At 40.4% G+C, this 22,888-nt stretch overlaps 1 protein-coding gene across 1 annotated transcript; it reads right to left on the bottom strand.

Annotated features, from left to right (window-relative positions):
* Positions 1-14,265: 14,265 nt before the first annotated feature.
* Positions 14,266-14,636, bottom strand: LOC122626605 (gram-negative bacteria-binding protein 3). The gene has a single exon (XM_043806923.1). It carries the CDS (start codon positions 14,634-14,636, stop codon positions 14,334-14,336), a length of 303 nt encoding a protein of 100 aa, XP_043662858.1. The 3' UTR covers positions 14,266-14,333.
* Between the last annotated feature and the right edge of the window lie 8,252 nt (positions 14,637-22,888).

Below are 22,888 nucleotides of genomic sequence, written 5' to 3'. Positions count from 1 at the left end.
CATACATACATAGTATTTACCAACGCCATTGCGAAATACTTAGCTCCCACATGCAGCTGCAATTAATTACAATTTAGACAGCATTCAGTTGCAGCTTCTCAGATTGTATTTTCAAAGCGCTACTCGCCAACCAACTTGAACTTGTTTCTCGGCAAGCAGCCACGTGTAGGTTTATAATTTCCGCGCGGATATGAGAAAAGCTCGCAGATAGAACTTTTGTTCTGTGCCAGTCGATCTCTGCGAAATCCGTCAGACGGAAGAGATTTAAGCGAAACTGGGGCCGCTCAAAAAATCTATTTAGCGCCTGTCGGTGTATCTGAAAAAGCCTTTAATGAGCAGCTGCAACTTGTTGTCGGCAACCACTCAGGCATTCACGGAGCGTGTTCCGCCCCCCGTCACCACTTGATTGTCAGATGCAACCGCGCTGCATTCGCTCATTTCGCATTCCGCAGTGTTTGTTTGCATAAACTTGAGCGACAGGCGGGCGGATTGGGTAGATGGTTTTGAATGACAGCGCGGACGAGGTGGGTGGTAAAAAATCAGTGGGTGAACACTTCTACGGGCTTCACACTCAGCCGCAGATCGCAGTGTCCTTTGTGTTGCGTATACGCCGCGTTGCCGGTCATTTAATATGCACGCTTCGTTTGCGGGACATGGCACTCTTGTCTGCACTTGTACGACGAGAGCTTGGACCATGATTAAGAAATGTAAACAATCCACATCAAAAATGAGACTGATGGTCTGTCCAAGTCGGCATTTCAAATCTGCACGGTCATGTGATTAAATATTATGTAAATATTGCTTAAACACTGAATAAATCGTTAAGTAGTTAAATCGTTTAGACTGCACAAGCAACCTAAAAAATACTTTTAAAATAGGCTGATAATTTGATACCGTCACCATAATCGTCATCAAAAATAAATGACTGCACCGGTATACAATTCAAATTGAGTGCGACCTTCACTGTACTTGACTCATTTTCTGATTCAGTAAAATTCGCCGCAGATAAAATTAATGCATTGCTCATGGTCAATGCATTTAATTTGTGTCTGCCTGAATTAATATGAAGTCTGCCTGTACACTGGCTTAATTTAATGCTTAAGATATGTATTGCGTATTCATAAATAAGAATGCCGTTCGATTACAAATTGCAACTTACAAATTGCAAATTACATTAATAAATTTAAAACGCAGCCGTTATAAGTAGTGCGCGATTTAAATTGAACTATTTTATGAGTTTTATTGGTTAGAACAATTTGTTTAACTTTTGGGCCTAAGTAAATAACAGAATGTGCAATTACTAGTGTCCATTTTCAATAAAACTGCATAACTTATGGCTGCACATGTGGCTGTTAAAAAGTTAATAGATTTAAAGTGGGAATAAACGAGCCATGACCCAGTTTTAGCTAAAGAAATTTTCATGGAAACCACAGTACCACAGCTGGTTTATAGGAAATGTCTGCCGAAAACTCGGCCATATGTTTTAATAGCTCTCGAAAGTGTTTGGCTGCATGCGAGAAAATATAAACCACTTACACCCACTGCAAGAGAGGAAAATAGAATTTTCCATTAGATTGCCTTTTTGCGATCATTTCGAAGGGCAGAACATCATAAATTCCATTTAGTTTTTGGTTTGCTAGCCTCGTCGAACAGTGCTGCCACTTTAGCGATTTATTTCCTAGATATAACGACGCTTAAAACATGTTCATCCTTTTTATTAGTTGAATAGCCACAAATCGGTCAGAAATGTATGCAATTTTATCACAAACTGGAATTTAAAATTGCTTTTAGCATTTTTACCTTTTGTTATTTCCATAAAAATTTTTGACGAAGAAGATAGAGCTGTTATTTGCGTAATTATGATAATGTCGTTTAGAATTTTCTTTATAATATATGTCTCTGGAATCTTAATCTCAACTCTCTAGCTTTTATAGTTCCTGAGATCGAGGCGTTCATACGGACGGACAGACGGACATGGCCATTTTTGAACGGCTATTAATCCTGATTAAGAATATATGTACTATACTTAATATGGTCGGAAACGCCGCCTTCTGCCTGTTACATACTTACATACATACGAATATTGTATACCCTCTTACTCTACGAGTAAAATAATAATAGCTACTGACAGATATGCAAGCGTTATGACTGATAAAAAAACAAAATTTTAACTAGACGGCTTAAAGTTCTCACAAAAGTTCTATCAGACTTTGAGTTTCTTATGCTTTAGAAAACTGTGGTAGACAATTGCCTGACAGAAAAATGTATCAGTGCATAAAAAAAGTTATGATTAAAAACCATATGTGTGATTACAAAACAGTCAAAAGTGATACTGTAAAGTACATTTTATTTTGCTTACCGATTTTGTTCAGTGATGTACTAAAATTGATAAAACGAAAATAAAAATGCAAACGTTGTTTTGGCAATTTTTAAAAAACTTTTCTTCTCTCGCAATCTATCTGTTTTCTGTTTCTTTGCAGGTTCTGACAGCACAGCCGCCGAATAGAAACAGTTGCTGCCCAGGCTATCTCCCACGCTCAGATCCGGTCAAGTTCGTGTACTAACATTAATCAAACGGTTAGGGCCACGCCCATCTTGGCCGTGTTCAGCACCAACTCATGTATGTATGTACCACATATATTTAGTATAGACTCGAAGCAGAATCGCATAAGTAAAGCCACACTTTCACGGCTGACACCATCACATGTGCCACAGAACCCCGGGAAAGTCACAACTCCACCCCCCGCTCTATAAGGACACAAGTAACCTTTAAACTTCGATAAGCGAGCCACTTGACTGTAATGAAATTGATGCTTTGCTAAAGTCGCACTCCTCTAACTAAATTCAATTGGTGTTGCTGTAATTTTTAATTTCTTTAATAAATTCCACAAGCATGATTCAGAAAGTTTTGAATGTAAGTTCCTGGACCTGTGCAATTAATGCGTTAGGCTGATGAGTTGGCTAGACAAAAGTGTGTAATTTGAGCTGACTTTGATTACGGCATTGGTGTTTGAATATGCCTCCTTCGTACTACAGTATCATCTATAAACTTAATTACATGTTTTGTACAAGAAATGGGATGTTGGCGCCGTACTCCGGTAGATGTATCTTTATACATTTATTTATCTTAGAGACCGCCGAGCTCTTGTTGCTCAATAAAATTGGCAACAATGTAATAGGAATCAGTAGAATAAGCTATTATAGCGATCTAGCTGCGATTCAGGAACTAATTGATTTGGCAAAATCAATAAAAGAAGCCATGAATGCCCGAAGATCACAGAACTCTTTAAATAGATTTTAAATAATAGAATATTTTATTTAGGCATTTTGAAATTTAATTAGTCAATTTTAATTAATTTACACTTAAATTGGGTTTTATAAAATCCCCAATTATCAGGAAAAAATTGTGTATAATTAAAATGAAACTATCTTTACCAGTTCAACGTTTTACTAGTTTTGGAACAAAAACGACGGAAAGCATCCATTTCAATTTGCATGTATAATTGCAAGGTTTCGGCAAAACATAAAACGAACATCTTTGCAATTTATTATTTAATTATAGAAACCATGTTGTGTCATGTTTTTGTAAAGCTCGTCGATTTACATTCAAATGGCAGATTTTCGTTTACAGTTGTAATTGATAAATGAAATGTTTGCTAGTGAAATTGATTAGTGATTGGGAAACAATGGTAATCGAGTGAGCATCGCATAACCGACCTGAAAGATATTTAATATTGACTTCAGTTTGAGATTGAAATTTATGGAGCTTCGCGGCTAAATGCATTTGTTCCGGGAATCTGCTGACAGTCCGCAAATCGCCGGTTCTCCGGATGGATAGACATGAATGGATTGCCTATTGGTTCTGGCATGTAAAACATGCCAAGAAATCCAAATAAAACCCTTTTTGGAGCTGACAAGCCATTGGTGGAGAAAGAATGCTGCTGCCAGTACAGAAATTCATTTATCAATTTAGTAAATGGTACTCAATTTGTTTGTAAAAATATCATTGTGTTTTTTAAAAGGGGCTTTGTGTTCCTTGCTGTGTGCTGGTTGATTAAATCGCATTTTACACTTGCTTTTGTTTGATATATTTTTCCTTGGTTTGGCAATTCAAGAACCAATACTTTGTACACTGTGCTGTCGTTTCGAAATGGTTTTTATTAGAATGCCAATTAAATTTCACAAAAGTCACAAGGCAAAGCAAAGCCAAAGAACGAAATCAAGTTTAATTAACTCTGTAAGTGTCATCGGGGCCTGTGGGAAACTGGGCAAACAAATGGTTGCCTGCCAAAATAATTAGATTTGCCTTTGCCAAATCATCCTTACTTGCTTGCCAGTTAATCGGCTTTGCGTCCAAATAGGAAAATCCATTTCATAAATATTAACGAAGTCCCCGTTGTGGGAAATGCATTAGCATAAAAAGAACTCGACCTGGCCAGAAGTGCCCCACTTCACCTTGTGCAGTCTTAACAAGTGAACAATTGACAAAATCTTCTCTACTACATCAAATATGCAGCATAGACCGCTCGTGTGGGTTTTCGAATGGCTTTTTTTCCATTGATTTATAATTTATGGCGGGTAAAAGGTCGTAACCTTCTGCACATTCTGACTTTCCAATTCAATTAGGAAGCTGAGTCAAGCACCGGCAAGGCTTTGCAGCGATAAAGATAAAGATAAAGATACAAATTAATTGCATCGGTGCGGGAAAACAAATTAAATTAAAAGCCTTAAGCAGGCACATTTCCGACTGCCATTAAGCCGATTTAAGAAATGTAAATCGCGTTTCTGGTCCAAAGCCCTGCAAGCGCGTAGTTCCGCGAAGTGTCTTTTGAATGGGATTTATGAGCTAGGTGCTTGTTAGCCGGGTTTTCAAGAATCCAGACATAAACTGGCATATATAACGAGCATGAATGGTGCCATTCAGCTTTCGAATGTCGAATGCAGTCGCTCGGGCGCTCATGTGTGACACTTTTGTGTGCAGCGCTCTCGCCCTACCAGACAAAAAGAAAAATATAAAAAGGGAGGGAGGCGGACAAAAAATGGGAAGAAGATAGCGATGTATAATATGAAAATATATATTCGCATATTGGCATGTTTTGACATTTATCGGCACGTCCCCTGACATGCCGGCAAAATTATTTTCATGCTAGCCTGCCCTCCAATACGTTGGCATGCAAATGGGCTCCGAATGGCATTCCACTGCTTGCGGACGGCGGACTGCGGACTGCTTACTGCTTTCTGCTCTCTGCTAACTGCTGCTCCTTACTGCTTAGTGTTTTTGAGATAAGCTTCCGCTTTTGTCGGCTCTGCTGATTGACTGAACAGAACCCTTGATCCATATTCCCCTTTTTTCCGCTGCTGGCAAGTTGCCATTGTCCGATTACATTCTGCCAAGCTGGCATTCCATTCCGGCACCAGCTGCTCCTCATACCCGGCCATATCCACATACACACACCTCCACCTCCACCTCCACCCTCACCATCACCCGTATCTATAGCCATATCCAGGCCAGTATGCCCACCCAAAAGGGCAGCATAAAAACGGGGCATCATAAAAAAATGGCGTCAATTGGCGACGCGTTAGCCTGACAAATTGCTGAGCTGTTGCGAGCTGTAAAAAGCGAAAATAATGGCTGACTTTTGAACTGCTGGCCGAATGCTTTGTCAGGCTTTGAACGAATATGTGAACATCATCCCGAAAACCAGGCACCAAGCCACAGAGTTCGGCGCTTCGGGATGTCGGCTGGATGTTGGTTTTCGTTTAGAAATGAACAAACTGTCACTTTACGGGAAATTCAAGCGATCAAGCTAGCTTTTTTAGCCGTAAAAAATTGTTGGACTATACACATTGCGGTTAGTGGTTGACAGCAAACGTTTTACACTCGATGGTAACGTCCAAGGCAAGGGAAATTAAATCTTTTCGATGTGTGCATATATGATGTCTTTATGAATTCAGCCGCAAACTGGCAAATTTATAATACCAAAGTATCCCTTTAAGTTATCATATGCAACGAATTTGACCTTGAATCGATCTGACTTGCTTACTTATAACTATTAACCATTAAAACAAAAGAGTTCCGCGACTATCACATACCTACTACTTATCTAAGGAAACGGCGAAGGGGATAGATATATGTAAGCAGATACATTTATTGCTCACGACTCTCTGATATCAGTGGCACTACTACGCCATAGAATTTTAATTTTAGAAAACTTGTAATGAAACGTTTTGAATCTGACTTCTTTGGGGTTTTGATAGATAATTTGTTTCACAACACATCAGACAGAAATATAAGAAGTGTCCACCATGCCCCTACAGAGTTTTGTAATTTGAGGGCGTAAGAATGGGCATGGCAATAATGTTCTAGATGCATCGCTACCAATTGGCAAGTCAAATAAATAAATAGGAAAAAATCAAAACATTTTTCAAATACGGGGCTAGACAGGTTGGGCGGTTGTGGGCGTGACCATCTTTTGAAATATCAGCAAGTGACGGGCAAGAAATAAACCAACCCGATGTATAATAAATTACTCCAATAGGCTGCATGGGAATTCGGCCACCTTGGAACGTCAAGGACGGTTCGAAAGTTCACCCCTTGATCCAAAAACCTGGTCAGTTCCAAAGCAATGCTTTGTCCCGAGCATTTTAAAAAACAACCGAGCTGGCCACCGCCGTGCTGTGTTTACGGTCCGTAAATATCAAATGCAGTAACACCAATAGCTTTCCTACATTCGTTCATTGTGCAGTATTGGGCCATATTGTATGGCCGGCAGGGAAAATAAGGGGAAAGTGCAATCATTTTCGTTTTGCGACTGCTTGACTTTCTCCGCTGGGGGCAATCGTGTTACACTGCGCTTACATGAAAAGGCTTTGCGGATGGCAACGTAGTTTGCAGGGTTAACAAAGCGAAACGATGTAAAGTTGCACAAATGCGCAAAAAAGTGCTCTACTTTCGTTAATTGGTAGCCTTGCCGGTCGTAAAGTGTGCTCAAATAAAGCTGCACCACTCGTGCTCTTTAAATCTTATGTCTCCATTTGTCATTACGGGAAGCTTTGGCACTTTGTCATTTGTCAGTTAGGCGCGGTTTTTTTTTCACTTAGCAATTGGCCATTTTATATTGGTCCCGCGACGAAAATCCATCAACAAAAATATAAGAAGATACCACGAGAATCCACAGTTGCAAACAAGCATCAATTGATTTCGTCTTGCAGCTGGCAGCACTTCTTTAAACCAAATCATGATAAATGAGCTAAACGTCGAACCAACAGCCATTAAGACAGCGATAGCCGCAAAAACATGCTTATGTGGCAAACATATTTTCCACGAGAGTATCGGCCTTCCGATAAAGAGAAATGAAAAATTTATGGTTCATCCTTTAACTTTTATTGGCCTCCATGCTTTTCTGGGCTTCTGCTAGGCGTTTTTTTTTACGCAACAACTCAAAAAATCGAAAGAAAACTAATAATCGAACTTTTACCAATTGACAGCATTTAGGTTCGTTCCCAGTGCAACGTAATCTCAGATGAATCCTGCTGGCCGAAGTATTCACTTAAGTTCCTTGCAACACCGAGTAAATCATTCTCTCCACTGCACACTCCCGGGTTTTCCTGTGGCCTGTGGCCAACTTCCACAAATTGAAACCACAAAAACTTGCCGAGCCGTTTTAGAACAGTTTAAAAACAGTCGAACTTCAGTTGCTGCACACTTTAAGTTCAATTCACAAAGGCTTTGAGTGGCTAGCTGCATGTACATACCTGGCCAAAAATTCAAAAGAAACTTTCAGTTTGTTAACTTTTATGTGATAATGTAAGTTCTTTGAATATATTTATATATATATATATAAGATTCAGCTTCAACGAAGTTTAATAACGTTTTCATTAGCATTTCGAGTTACGTTATTTATTGTATTTTATTTTCTATATAAGTTTTAAATGCTTTAAAAATACACCTAAAGCATTAACTTGATCAGACCAATTAATTAGGAGACAAGCCGCGGAATATCTCAAACACATGTTTAATTTATGAATTCAATGAGAACTTTTGTTTTGGTCAATCATAAATTTGTACCTCTAACATATTAGTCTATTTCCAAATTAAAAAGTTTTTTAAAAATTATTCGCAACTTTGTTCGAGTAGATGCAGTAAAGCTCTGTCTTGTTTTATGCAAGTTAAGTATGCACTTTATCATAAAACCCATTTTAAATGAATACATTTTTTCGAGATAAAGTGGTACCACTGTACTGGGGACCGTCTAGCGTTGCACCAAAGCGTGGCAAAGCGATGGCAATGAGCCGGGGATTTATTGCATCCCATAAACAGAGTTCTCAGTGGGAGCCAACGCTTGCCGACTTTAAGTGACGCCTTAAAGCGCGAGATATGATGGTGCGGACTTGAGATATGGGGACGATGTGGCAGTTTGGTGAAAATGAGACAAGCTGCAAATCGGAGAAAACAGCAGACAATTCATACTCGGCCAAAGAGCCAACGGAGCGAAAGCAAAGCCAAAGACAAAGCCAAAGCAAGACCAAACCGAAGGCAAGGGAAATATTTGCATATGTCAAAGTGGAAGGCAAATATGGCATGCAATTCGGGAGCAAGCTCGCAATGGTTGACTGCATAAACCGCACTGCATGGCCACTAACAAGTGCCGAGATGCTCTGAAGGGGCTGCTTTGAAAGGGGCCCCTGACCCCGTCCCTGAGCATAGGCGCCCCAGTTTTTGTTTGCCCCCAACACACTGTGCCACATCGGCTTGGATCCCGGAAACTTTCTGCCGACGGCAGGCTGCTACAAAAATATGTGTCAACATATTGTCGAATGCTGATGTTTTTTCCTGATGTCGGGACAAAATGTTTACGGCAACAAGAAGGCATTCGGTCTATGCGTTTTTCTTTGGCAATTTTAAAAATGCAATGACGAATAGCCTGCAAAAACGGGGTTTAATTACAAGAAAACAACATGGCCTCAACAACTCCTGCATTCCTGCACAAATAACAAAAAGGCAACACAACGACAAGAGCTAACCCAAAGCACTAAAGCACAGTAACACAAGACTGGGAATTATCTTTATATATGTCCTGTATATACAAACGTTTAAGTTGAAATATAATTGTTGGTGAGGCTTCAAGTAAAAAATATTTATAAGTTTACCGAACGTTGTGTCAAAAACACACTTTCCGTTGAGTGACATTAAAGTACTGCAAAAATAAAGTGGCAATGTTAAAGTAAATACGTTTTAATTAGTTTTATATTATTTTTGAGTCATTTTTGGGTGTAAGTTATTCACTATATAAGCCATTTTTTTTTTTATCAGGAAAAAAATGTTTAATATATTTTAATGACTTTGTTTGTGCATCTCTGGAGTTTGTCAACTCTGAATATGATACTAATATTTTTGAGCAAAACAGAATTCAGAATATCAATTAAGCTTACCTGGTCGAGTTTCCCGACTATCAGATACCCGTTACTCAGCTAGTGGAAATGTTTTCAACATTTTTCTGGCCTATCGATAGAAATGGGGTTTGTGGGCGTTAGGAGGGGCGTGGACAAAATGTTTATTGTATATCAATATAAATTGGCTAGACAAATAATAAAATGAATGCCAAAATTTTTTATTTAAGTTATTTTTTATTTGAACTTGTTGTGATAGTAATCTTTAATATGAATTTCCAGCCAAAAGACAATAGGTAAAAATAGGACTGAAGCACCTTTAAAAGCGGTGGCTATGCGGTGAATGGTCCAAGCAATTTAATTGCTTTTAAATCAGAGCCCTAACCATGAAAAACTAATTAAAGTCGTGGGGCGGGGCAATTTATGGAGATCAAGTAGCCACCGCGTTGTCATAGCAATAAACCAAAGGACAAACGGCAAAGGACACAACTTAATCGAAAATAGCCAGCATTTTTGGGGTGGTAGCCGGGCAAATGACATAAGTAAGCGGAAAAGAGCCTCGAGAAAGCCTGCAAATGAATTGTGTTTTAATTGTGCGGCATAAAATTGTAAAAAGACGACGTCTGTCGACCTTAACCATTTCTTTTCGGAGTTTCAGGTCCATTACTTTCCAGGTGAAAGGAAAAGCGGCAATAAAATAAATGAATTAAAGATGAAAACTGTTGGAGGGTCACTACAATTTCCAGCCCTAGTATCCCATAATGTCACCTAATTAACAGCTCACTTGCCGGAAAATTAAACTCAGCATTATGAGGGAGATTTCATCTCTGTTCTGCACAGAATTAACGACTTGACCTGCCTTACAGAGAAAGAGAAGGCAGGTTATGAGTACTACGGTCAATTTTAAGCGACTATGTTTGGTGTGTTTCCCCCTCGAAAAATATATTTGAATGCATTTAAGCAGCAAGCTCATTTATTTGTTGTGTTATTTTCACAGCTTCTCGACGGTTGACTGACATTTTGTTGCCATTGCAAATGCCATTTGTGCGTTTTATGCGACTGTAATCCTCTCAACGGCAGTCGATTGTGACTTGTTCAAATAAGAAACAACTTTGTACGTCTTTTATGCAGTGCCAAGGGCTAAAAGTTGCAAACTCTTTGCTTAGTTGTTGCGATTACATTTGTTCTTCTTTATTATGCCCTTCCCGGCAACTGCAAGACAATGCAGAGCTATAATTATGCACTTTTTATCAGCAACAAGCGAGGGGTAGCATTCCCTGATTTCACCTCTAATGAAAACTTGCAACATTTTGCAGTTTACTACTCTCCCAGGATCGCAACAAGTCAATAGTTGCTCGGAGCTCGTCTCCTACATTTGAATTCTGGAAGGAAGGATACAACCTCTAAGCTAAAAGTAAAGCTTTCAACAAAATGGCTCGGGTGCAAAAACTGTAATAGCTAATGAGCTACCTTATAAGCTATTCTTAATAACAGATGATTAAGATGAAGATTTAAAATTTACCGATGCACATTGCATGGTTTAAACATTGATTCTTCCTTAAACCCAACTGAACTTCCTATTCCCAATACCATTATTACCTTCTCCTTTCCCAAATATGTAAACAAGATAGGAAGTATATGGAAGTCAAATGTAAAGGTGGAGATTGATTGAACAGAAATATAAATGTATTATTCTATAGGCGTAGCTTAGGGCCCGAGAAGCTATAACTGCAAGTATAGAATAATTTCATTTGTTGGGGTCATTTAAATTATTTCGAATGCTGATAATAAATAAATAAAATATTCTTGTTATCGTAAGTGGCCCTTTTATTTACCTGAAATGCAATCATGACCCTTAACCTGTCAGAGTGCCACAATTTATGCGCCCAATTTGTGTGCCTGGCTTGACGTTTACCGAACTACTGGGCTCGCCCCAAGTAAATGCGATTGGGAAATATTTGTCTGCATGTCGCCATGCAAACATAAATTAAGTTGCAGGAAATCTACGTAATTTACGCACAAGGATTTCATTCCGGACTATGTGGGCCATTCTCCTCTGCTTTATCCATAAGTTGTTTATTTTGTGGCTAATGTAATTTTTGGCAAATAATCATCTAATTTGTTTTCCCATGCCTGTCTGCCTAGCTCGTCGCGTATGCATTTAATTTATGAATCAGCCTGGCAGCTAAATGATTTGCATGTAAATGCGGGATCTGCTATCCAACCCAAATACTACACTAAGAGATATTTTGCCCTATTTTGTTGTGAATGCAACTTTTAGAGTGATTACGATAAATCTGATTAAATATGAGCTTGGCATCAGATCATTGGGTCAATCAATACGAAGAGGAATTAACATGGCTTTAAACTATAAAAGAATACTAGATTATGGAATTAAATAAATAGATAAGCACGGAACTTATTTGGCATCGTTACAAATGCCAAGATGTTGTTACAAAATTAAATTGACATTTTTCCTTGTGCAGAGCTGGCAGTTGTAATTGTCCTAAGCTGTTAAATGCCAAGAACCAACAAATAAAAAGCTTTGAAGCCTTTTAAGACTTAACCCTTTTGGCATTTGGCGCTAAGGGGCTCCAACGGAAGCCCCAAAGCGTACGGCACATACTCGTAGTGGTCGTAGCTCTCAGTCCAACTCGTGGAAAGCAAAACCAACTCGGGTTGACACATGACAAAGGTGCCCTTTGAATCAGAGCACCCGGATCCAGCTCGCTGACCACAAAAGAGGCGGCCCACTCACAAATGCAATTCCTGCCGAGATTTATGGCACCCCCTGGCTGTGTGCAGAAGAGGAATCAGAAGCCTTTTGCAAGTTGGATCCAAAAATGAGGAAAGCTCATCACGCACTTGGCTCAAACGTGCGACTCTGCCCAGATGACATGTTGATGCCGTCTACATTCAGTTCGAGTTCAGTTCGAGTTCAGTTAGTTCAGTTAGTTCAGTACGTGGCCCCATCTGACGGACTATATTCGGCCGAAATTAGGGACGACTCTACTACTCTGCGCAAAGCAATTGACGTGGATTCCCCTCGCAAAGAAGGAGTATTGGGATGGGAGTAAGATGCTTAAACACTTTTTAGCGTCAACGGGCTCATAGATCATGCAAATCGTCACGCAAATAAAATTCTCGTAATGCTAAAAGCGACACAAACAATTTAATAAAATCCAGCTTAAAGGAAATTTACATGCTCCGCAGGGCTCCCAGATATTTCACCCAACCAGAGTCATCCATTCCCCGGAGGTTCGGAAACTGTCTTCTTTGTCTGCCGCAGAGTTCATAGTGAAAGTTTTTTTGCATGCCTTACACGACTTTTGGCATTTCTGTATTTTTCTCATTGCTCCTTAGCCGTCTGTGACTGGGTTGACTCGTTTAACTTTTAAACGAAGTTTGTCTGCCGACATAGTTTCTTTAACCTTGTCCTTCAGCCGAGCTGTTCCCCAAACTGAATTGGTTTTCGCCTCGCCGTTAGTCCAAACAAATGGTAATAAGCTCAAGTCTTTGACCGCGATTTTTCGGTGCAGAAACATATTATGCAAATACATAAGACTCGGCTATGAACTTTGCCAGGATTTGGTTTTAAAGTGCTTAATACTTTAATCAAGCTATTCTCTACGAACACTCAAACAAAATTAACGATAATGGCATATCGATGAGTGTCTTCCCATAAACATGGACGTAAAAAGCGGCTATCTTCGCAATCGATTTCTAAACTTGGCTCATGGAAAACCGTGAATAATAACAAGAATGATAGTAGCATTCTTGAAGCATAAAATCAACACTCTTAAATTGCTCAGATTTAAGTATTTTATTTTCCGCGATTGGGTTTACGCTTATATGCAGATGTTAAAAAGCCACTTCGTTATTCAAATGTGATTTAAACGACCACGGCTATATGCAAATCACCAAAGTCTGGCGACCGACAATGAAATCGTGTTAAAGGTCACCCGTCTTCCCTTTCTCGACTTATTTCCGCCCGACTCCCAACATCCACGAACCAAATTTAAATCATACAAATACAAAATGAAGAAATATTACACCTGCGGCGAAAATTTCATTTTTGCTGCGCCTTCGAGCAGATATCAAACACAACTTTCGGAGGTGCGGGGAAATAAAAAGCAATCATAAGAATGAAAGTGCGGAGGAAAAGTTTAACTAAAATATGATAAAATTTGAATACATTTCTTTGCGATTATACGTGGCCGAAATGGAGCTGTATAAATGCAAATATGCGTGTAATCAGCTTATTTACGCATGTTTATTGTATCACGAGCCTGTCGCCCAAAATTATATTCAATTTGTGAATCATACTTTCTTAAGGTTTCCAAAGGCGGTCAAATGGGGAAAAGCTGGGAGAAAACTTGAGTTGTACATTAATTCTGCTGTCGGGTCGGCAAATTTATAATTACAACAATTTTCATAACAGTTGGTATAGTTGGTTTTATTCGGAAAAAACTGCCTCAGTATTTCTTTTTAAACTGTGCACCCTGCAATCCCACATGGCGAATGCGCAATTTCATTGTTCCCTTCGCGCGGCGAAAATTTTTTATTTTCAGCTCTGGGCAAAGTTATTTACCGTAAAAATATAACTTTTTCTTGCAGCTATTTCTCTTTTCCTTTGTCCTTTTTCTCAAGTGGTTGTTTGTTTATGGAATTTTCATTTGTCTCTTTTTTCACTTCCTTCAGCATTTCTGATGGGACATAAATCTTTCGCTCGCTTTCTGTGATTTTTATGTAAATACAACAGTCTCAGAACTGCAGAGAAACTGCCAGCAGTGCACAGTTAGATATCATTCAACTTCTGCGAAAAACTAATCCCAGTATATAAAAAGAGTATCTCTGGAGTTTTTGCAAGCCGCTTAGTTTATTATTACAAACTCAACGGAAATATCCACAGCAATCCTCCCATGAACAATCCTCCCAGTTTTTTAGAAACCGGCACTCTGGTTCATTCGGTGATAGTCTCGACCATTATAACGCACTGTAGTCCAGTAGTAAAGTACGTCCCCGTCTTTTAACTCCACATCTCGATTGGTGTACGTCCATCGGCCATCTTCATCCGTCCCAATGATATCTGCCGCCCAGGTCTGATCCTTTAGATCAACAATTCGTTTGTTCAGTCTGCCGTGAAATGCGAACAGTGAAATTCCCGGCTCATCGTCTATAGATACTTCAAAACCCCGTCGTTCTGAAGCAATTACGCGAGCTGTTGGAACTTGGTAATCGGACATTATATTGCAAACTAAATGCAACAAGCGATTCTCTGTTCAAATGAGCAATATTATCATTGTAAATATGTGAATGAAAGTGTTTCCTTCTCTAGAGATAAGAAAAATCAATACTGAAAGATATCTTTGGCTAGCCTGAGTCATCAAGCCAATGCAGCTATAAAGAAATTATTTGTTACTTGCAATTTTGTTTAGAAACAACCTGGGGTCGATCGCCATCTAATGACCGATTGCATTGCCCAAAATGTGCAAATAGGTAAGTGAATAATATTTGTTCGCATCTTACGATATATGTATATTATCATTCAATAGGGTTTGCCGTTTAATATTTAATACTATTTATAACTAAATTAAATTAGGCCTTTTTTCTACAAAATTGTAACCATAGTTGCTGCAAGGAATCGTTTAAACTAATATGGCATGAAGACATTAATTCGCAAAAAGGTAGTTTAATTATATACTGCCCATCAGTGAATGTTGGTAACCACTCTACGGGATAACGTGTTGTTTACTGTATCTATTGAGCTTCTTTGTTGTGGCGCTCGGATGACTAACAGTTCCAGAAAGCATTAAGGACACGTCAAGGGGCTTAAGATAGTTAGTGGCCATTTTTCTATGGAATTTCATTGTTTGCCACAGATTGTTCACTGCACGCGATAATTTCACACACAAATGCACCCGAAGAGCCGGCCAAATAAGCCTCACGCCTAATTGGAAAATATTGTCAGGCCATTCCGTTGCTCCTGACAGCATCCTTCTGGAACCATCACATCCCGGCTCACTTCATCTGGCAGTCACACTTGACTGCTGATTAATTAAGTAAAGCAAATCAAGCAAGCAGCAGAGATCTGGGTCAAGTAACAGGATCTGTTAATTAATTTTGCTTAGTGCATGTGTCCACCCTGACTTGGCTAATGGCAGCTGACTCTATTTGGCTTTAAAGCAGAAGCCGCTCAAAATAAAAATAACAAAGAAAAAATAAAAATAAAAAGAAGAGCATAGACGCGGAAAGCACACAGCCAACTCCCATTGAAGGCGGAACAAAAGCCACAATGGCCTCCCCCGATCCTTATGACCATCTGATAGTCTTCATTACGGCCATTCCTGCTGTTGTTCTCATTGGAATCTCTTGTTGTGTGGCGCCACTCAAATGTTGCGTATGCGCCCCCTATGCTCACTAAAGCCCACAAAGACAAGGCATTTGTATAAAACACATAAAAAAATGTTTGAACAGGCAGCCTTTCTGGGGGCGTGGTTGAGGTTCTACCCGGAGATTTAGCGGGGGGTTCCCCCGCCAGGCACAAACTACATTTGCCGGCCATACACTATAAATAAGCGCCACATGCTCAACATTTTTATGCTGTTTTATTACGTTGCGCTAAAAGGCAGGCCCGGAATTGAACCAATTCCCAGTCCACAGGACTCCGTATCCGCATATCCTGGATCCGCGCCTCTGCTGCCAGAACCTTATTATGTGCTAGATTTAACGTCCTCCGATAGCCAAACGCTTTTGCCGGAGGCAATGGCTAAAACTATGCGGATAAATGCAAGTTTCTCGCATTAAAGCACACCGACTTACAGCTCAAATTGATCGTGGCTGAATGGCCACCGTGGAACGCTCTCTCTGAAATCGTTTATATCAAAGGAATGACCTCAATTTTCAATAATAATTTCTCGTTCAAGTAAGAATTAGTTTAAGGCATCCATAATGGTGAAACAGGAAACGTCTTCAAGTGATTCATTGCGAGAACCAAAAGAAATCAATGAATCTGAAGTCTATGAAGTTTATGCTTTTTGTGGCTACCGAAAAGGGGAAACACTGTTGACCCACTTCAACTAGGAAGGACAACAGCCGAAAGCTGAGCAAGCAGTGCTGCACATTGTGCCAGTCTTGTTTGCTGTTTCCATCTTCAATTCGCCATCAAACCTAAACCCCAATAATACCCATGGCAATGCAATAAAATTAAAGTTTTTTGTGCGGTGCCCAAAGCCGTTCCTTTTCCATTTTCCTCAGCAGAATGTGTACCTGCGGTTGCTGTTTTAGCCCCCGGTGTTGGCTATTTCGCCCACTTTCAAACCCTCTGCTTCTTTAGTCAGCAAATCGATGAGCAGTCGTAAAACGCTGCCAAATTTATTGCATACTTGGGTGCGTGAGAATTACGTGTGGGGTGCGTGGGCCTTAGAAGTTTTACACACTTTTGATTGGCTTTTGGACAGCTTAAAGTTTAATAACAAAAGGCGTAAATTTTATGGTCGAAATCATTAAATCGTTTAACGCAATGTGTGTGTGTGCTCGCGTGATTTAGTTCCGTGAAAATGTCAAATTTTGTAATTTACCATGAAAACCACTTTGGCTGTAAATTACTGTATTATCGCGCATAAACAGACGGCACATTTAATTAATTTTGTAAATTAAAACCAAATACTCCATTTGCTTTGAATGCAAATCGAAACAATTAAACTACACTGCATTATAATGTCGCAGTCACTGAATCAGTCGCGGCAATAACAGCACCTCTTCGCCGAGTAAACTCACAATATTGCAACTGGCCGGCAGACATCGTCAAATTAAATGGCCTGGCCACAATGCAACAGTTAAAACAGCGGACAACAATGGCCAGAAGCAGGCACTTGGAGTCCGGCCAAATGGCCTACTGGGCGCAGCACGGAAAACTGCAACATCAGCAGCGGATTGGGGATTGGGGATGGTGGTGGGGATGGTGGTGTGGATGGTGGTGGGGATGCGGATGCGGATGGAGCAGGTGGGTTAAGCCTTATAAACTGACGGCACTCGACACTGGACTTTGAGTCAATCGAGGCATAAAAAGTGTGCGCAGGAGAAGCTCAAGAGTTTTTCCTTCCACATCACAGCGAAAGTTTACCTTGGTTCTACGGAGCAGACGGGCATTTATCGGCAGATAAACGTTTATTCAGGAGATGGATGTTTCTGGAAGTGCTTCTCTACACACGACTAACGAACGAAAGGACCCTCGAATCCTAAGCGAAATGATGAAAACTTGGATAAAGTGACATACACGTATATATGTGGGCTGCACTTATATACCCTCGAAGAAGGCATTCTAACTTTGATCATAGGAATTTGTTAAATGATATTATTATATTTATCAAGTGCTCCATATTAGTTAATATGAATTCAAAGAACACTATTTTCTTAAGAGTACTTTGTAATTGTGTATACGAACATAAATGGGAGTTTATGAATTTCATTTCACAGAAAAGAGATTCTGTTAGTTTCCAAAACGATATTTCTTAAAAATATGGAGAAATTGCGTTTGCGATAAAGAAAGCAATCAAGAAATACTTAATGGGAAAAATCCGTTTTCTTGTAGAACAGCAGTAATATACAGCATACAGTTAAGCTAAAAAAATAGTTGAACAGAAAACTGGTAAAATTCTACATATCTGATCCGACAAATACCTGTACCTAAAACCTATTTGAATGTGCTGCTGACAGCGTTGTAAATTCCGGGACCCATGCGATAAAAGCAATACCCTTCTTGCAGCGCGTATCTGCCACCCACGATGTCACTAATTGCGAGATTTGCTGTTGTGAATTCGACAGGAGATCTCTTTTGAATTTAGCACGACAAATTTTCTCCAACCACGGCAAATGCAAATATTTGCGATGTTTCGCCGACACGTTGGGCGGGGCACTCCTGCTCCTCCGGCTGCTCCAGCTCCTGCTCCTGCTCCTGCTCCTGCTCCTGCTCTACCGTGATTGGAATTCGCGGCATGGAGGCACGGAATGCGGCGGAGGGCTAAAATCACGCAGTTCGCATACGCCATTGAATTTTAAATGAAGATCCCGGGACCGACAATGACATGTTTATAAAAAAAGTGCAAGGGGAGCGGCCGAGCCGAGCAGGCGAAACAAGGCGAAGACGAAGCCGTCCTTGGCAAGGCCAAAAGCCACTTCTGGCCCGTACCACGCCCCCTTGGCGTAGTGGGCATAATTGGTGACGTGTGCACGTCGTTGTCACGGTCGTTGGCGCCGCCTGCACATCCACAGCTTACAAAATTCCACCGGAATGCCTGGAGCATGCGAGGAGCTGCTCCACGGACAACCCACTCCGCTCCGGCTCTGCGAAGCGCCACGCCACGCCTGCATCTAATAAACCGTAATGGCAGCGACACTCAGCAGAAGTGCTCATCGCGAGACGGGAACGCAAAATTAGCGGCTCCGTGAAAAACTCACACAATTTTGCAGACAAAAAGTTTGCACATTATCGCGAATTTATTAAAATATCAGAGGGATAAGACCGTATTATGTATGGTATGGGATACCCCGCACCGCTGGTATCGTGAAGTTCTCAGCGGGTCTGTCTGGTTTCGTTTGGATAAGCAACATCGCCTAGTATTAAATTGAAAAAATACAAAATAATGTATGTACATGTAGATTATATAATAAATTATAATAAATATGAGTATATATACATTAATAAATATTAAAATTCATTTTAAATTTGCAACGCCTAAGTGTTAATTAGAATTTCAAAGTTCGTAAGATCAGCTCAAGATTGTTGGCACCACCCCTCAGCTGCTAGGACGCTATCGAACTGCTTATGCAAATGCAAGTAATGCTCTAAAAGTTTCCAGCTAGGCATCACCACACGTGGAGGAGTCCGGAAATGGTTTGGCTCCTGCATACGAAATCATTGGCTGACAATGATGTGCAGTCCTGCCGGTCGCCACTTCGCACGTACAGGGAATAAACGTGAAACTTCGTGAGGCGAGCTGGCTGAGGATAACGACGAGTCTGCGAAAGTTCCTGTCGGTGCTCCTGTCCTGCTCCTGTAAGTTTCACGAGCAGCAGCTGCAAGATTGTTTCACCACTCGATGCAAATGCGTTGGCGCTGAAAGTAGCGTTCTAATGTGGGGAGGGGATGTGCATGGGTGGGGGAGGGGGTGGCTAGAAAAGCTGGAAAAATGGCCGGGAAATGTGCAGAGTGCCGATGGCTCTCCTTTGTTTGGACACCACTGAATGAGTGGAAAAATGGCGACCAGCTGCACCTCTAGTGCGAAAATATGTGTAATGAGCTAGCTTTTGTGTGAATTTCATTCGGCAAACATTCAGGGGAAACCTTGTAGCTGCAGTGCACGTAATGTACAAAGAGAATGGGATACAATTTTAAATTTTAATTTTCTCATACATGCATTTCTGCCATTTCTGATGCATGCATTTTTAACCCAATTTTCGCCAGGCGCATAAGGAAAAAAGGTCAGCCCGGTTGCAAGATAACCCAGCTCTCGGCTTACATGACAATTAAGGAACAAAGGGAATCCTTTTAATAGGATGCTGCTTTTGCTGCAGCTGCTGTGTCATTTGCTGTTTGGTTCGAAAAATGCAATTTAATAACGCACCCTCCCTTTAGCTCCGCTGCAATGCAATTTTTCCCACATAACAACCCCCCATTTCGAAATAATTCGAGTAATTGCTTGCCCGCGAATGAAATTGGGGCTCATTGTTTGCTGTCAGAAACATTCGCTTAGATATTATTTACCACCTAATGACGGTACTAATGAATTGATGGATGCCAGTGCTTCCATTATCCCGAAATTCTCTAAATGGGCGCTTAGCCGGGAAATGTGCATTTCAATAATTTTAACAAATGGGCTGGCTGATATGCAACTAAGCCTCGAATAATTGCAAAATTCAATTCCAATTCCAATTTCGACAATAGAATTTTAATTAGCCCATAATGCCCGAGTTCCACGATGTACACTATTTGGGCAGTTACTTGTGGCCCAAATGCTTTATTGGCCAACTTTTATGGTCAGCCAATAACCCCGGGGGATTTGGCAATTCTCCTCTTCTGCTCTTCTCGCTTCTAAATCAATAGCAATAATTCTGGCTAGCGCCCATAAATTGTTGGCCACAAAATATATACAGAATTTGATATTCCTTTTCTCAGCCGCATTATCAGACCGCATACTCACACACGCGTTGACCATAAATCAAGCTGCGGCCGCTTATTTTGACGCTTTATTAAGTGGTCTATTGGAGGGACATGTGTTCTTTGGTTGGCCGAACGAGGGGAAAAAATTGATTGCTATCTGGGATACTTTTTGTTGCACTTTTCCGCGTTGGCCTAATTGTTTGGCCCGAAGGCAGACAGCAAGCCCCGTTTAGTTTTTAAACTGAAGTTGCACAACGCAAAAAACAAAAGGCTGAAAGGATTTTGAATATGGCAAAAAGTTCGAATACGTAGTTGTGGGAGATGAGCACTTGTTTACCAGCGGCTTTTCAGTTACTTACATTTTGATGTGAATCTCGTTCACTTTTTGGATGGGAAATTTAAAAATTTATGTATTTAATTTAAGAATGGAATTCCGTTTGAATCAATGAATTTCTTCAAGGCTCTTTAGTTTGTAATTCTTGTTGAGGACGGAATGGATCCTTGATTTTGGCTATTTGAATTAGTTATCACTCAACCGTATAAATATCAATACCATCCAATATTTGCTCGGTCGGTTATTGATATTTGTCTTTAATATTTGAATAAACAGTCCATGTGGGCAGTTAATTTTAAATCGGATTTTTTGATGCGTACATAATTCGTTTTATTGATGACAACCAGCCACAGAAAAGCAAACAAATCCTTAAACATTTATTTTGCACAAAATGAACTCGTCCTTTTGGCCGTTTAAGTTTTTCCGGCGCTCTGACGAGGATACGTCCTTGGACAACGGGCGGTATTCGCACACTGATATAGACCCGAAGCTGCGAAGCCGCTAACATTTTGGCCAAACAGAGGGAAATTTTAGCAGAGATGCTGCGCAGATGAAAGCGAAAGCCGTGCAACACGTGCTGCGTTGCCAGGAGTTACTTACAACCTACGGTTTCATCTCTTAAGCGAGGAACTCTCTTAAGTCCGTGGGACATGTTGTCATGCCAATCTATTTATTTAACCGAATATATTTTATTAAATCTGCTAACCGTTTTTATGGCCAGCCCAAGCAGACAGGCACCTTATGCAGGCGTTGCTCATAAATTCATGTCAAACAGGGCCAAGGTTGCCACTTTCCACTTTCCACTTTCCATTGGCGGAAGCCACAGGTGTGACAGCAACAAATTAAGTTGCACATATAACTCACATCCCCAAGACGGAGCCTTCAAGGAAATTGCCCGACTAGATGTCTTCTATGTATGTGGCAGCCCGCCTCCTCGGGAAAGTTGCCCCACACAAAATATAATGTGCACGACCCTTGTCATGTATTTTACAATTGTTGCCAACTCCGTTTGTCATTGAGGCAAATGAGCTTGGCAGGCACCAGAAAATAAAAAGTAACACGAGCCAAAACAAGAAACTCGCATAAATTTCCCGGGCAAGCAGCTGCCTCCCTGCCTGCCATATTGTGAAGAAAACGTTGACCATTGCCTTAATCCGCTTAAATTGTGGCATTCTAGACGTACGAAAGTGTCAACGACTCAGCCAACAGTTCAGCGTTCGAACATAACTCGAGATAATTCGGTTATGACGGGCCAACGAACGTGCTAGCCATATATGACCCAAAAGTCGAATACAATTTCGCAGTCAATGCCAGATAACTTTCTCTGTGACACAGATGGACAGCGCAAATATACGATAATTGTCCACAGACATTGCAAGCGACAGAATAAAACGTCAGCACAAGTTGAGTAAACAAGTGCCAAGGGCCAAGTCGGTATCGGGTTAATCGCCGAAAAGTTACCGCCTTGCAATTGATGCTCAGACAATTCGCACACGGTTGACCCCAGAAATCCCATAGTGGAAATTCAACAGGTGGACATAGTAATTAAATTACAAAACGGGAGAGTTGACTGTCTCGACTACAAGGTACCAGTTACTCAGCCAAAAGATATGTGAGGGAGATGTTTCAAGTCAACGAACAAGGCCAATCAAGTGGAGTTTACATAATTGCCTACAAAGATTTAACAAATAGTCAGAATTTAAAAATTTGTAGGCATTGAAGGATACAAATATTGATATCAACGAGCAGAAAGACGAACAGACAGACGGACATTGTTTCTGATGTAAACATGACCTATTACTTTTTAACAAATCCCGTACACTGTTTTACTTTACGATTACGGGTAGAACTACTAGTTTATAAGTTATAAATGGCATATTTCAGCAACATATACCGTTTTTTAATTATCCATTTAATGGGTTTAGTAATAACAAACATGAAGGAACGCTGTAGTCGAGTTCCCACTATCAGATACCCATTCCTCAGCTGGTGGAAGTGCGAAC

The sequence above is a fragment of the Drosophila teissieri genome, chromosome 2L, assembly GCF_016746235.2.
Source record: "Drosophila teissieri strain GT53w chromosome 2L, Prin_Dtei_1.1, whole genome shotgun sequence".
Lineage (NCBI taxonomy): Eukaryota > Metazoa > Arthropoda > Insecta > Diptera > Drosophilidae > Drosophila > Drosophila teissieri.
Note: the sequence above shows the minus strand (reverse complement) of the source record. Positions and strands in the feature narration are given on the sequence as shown.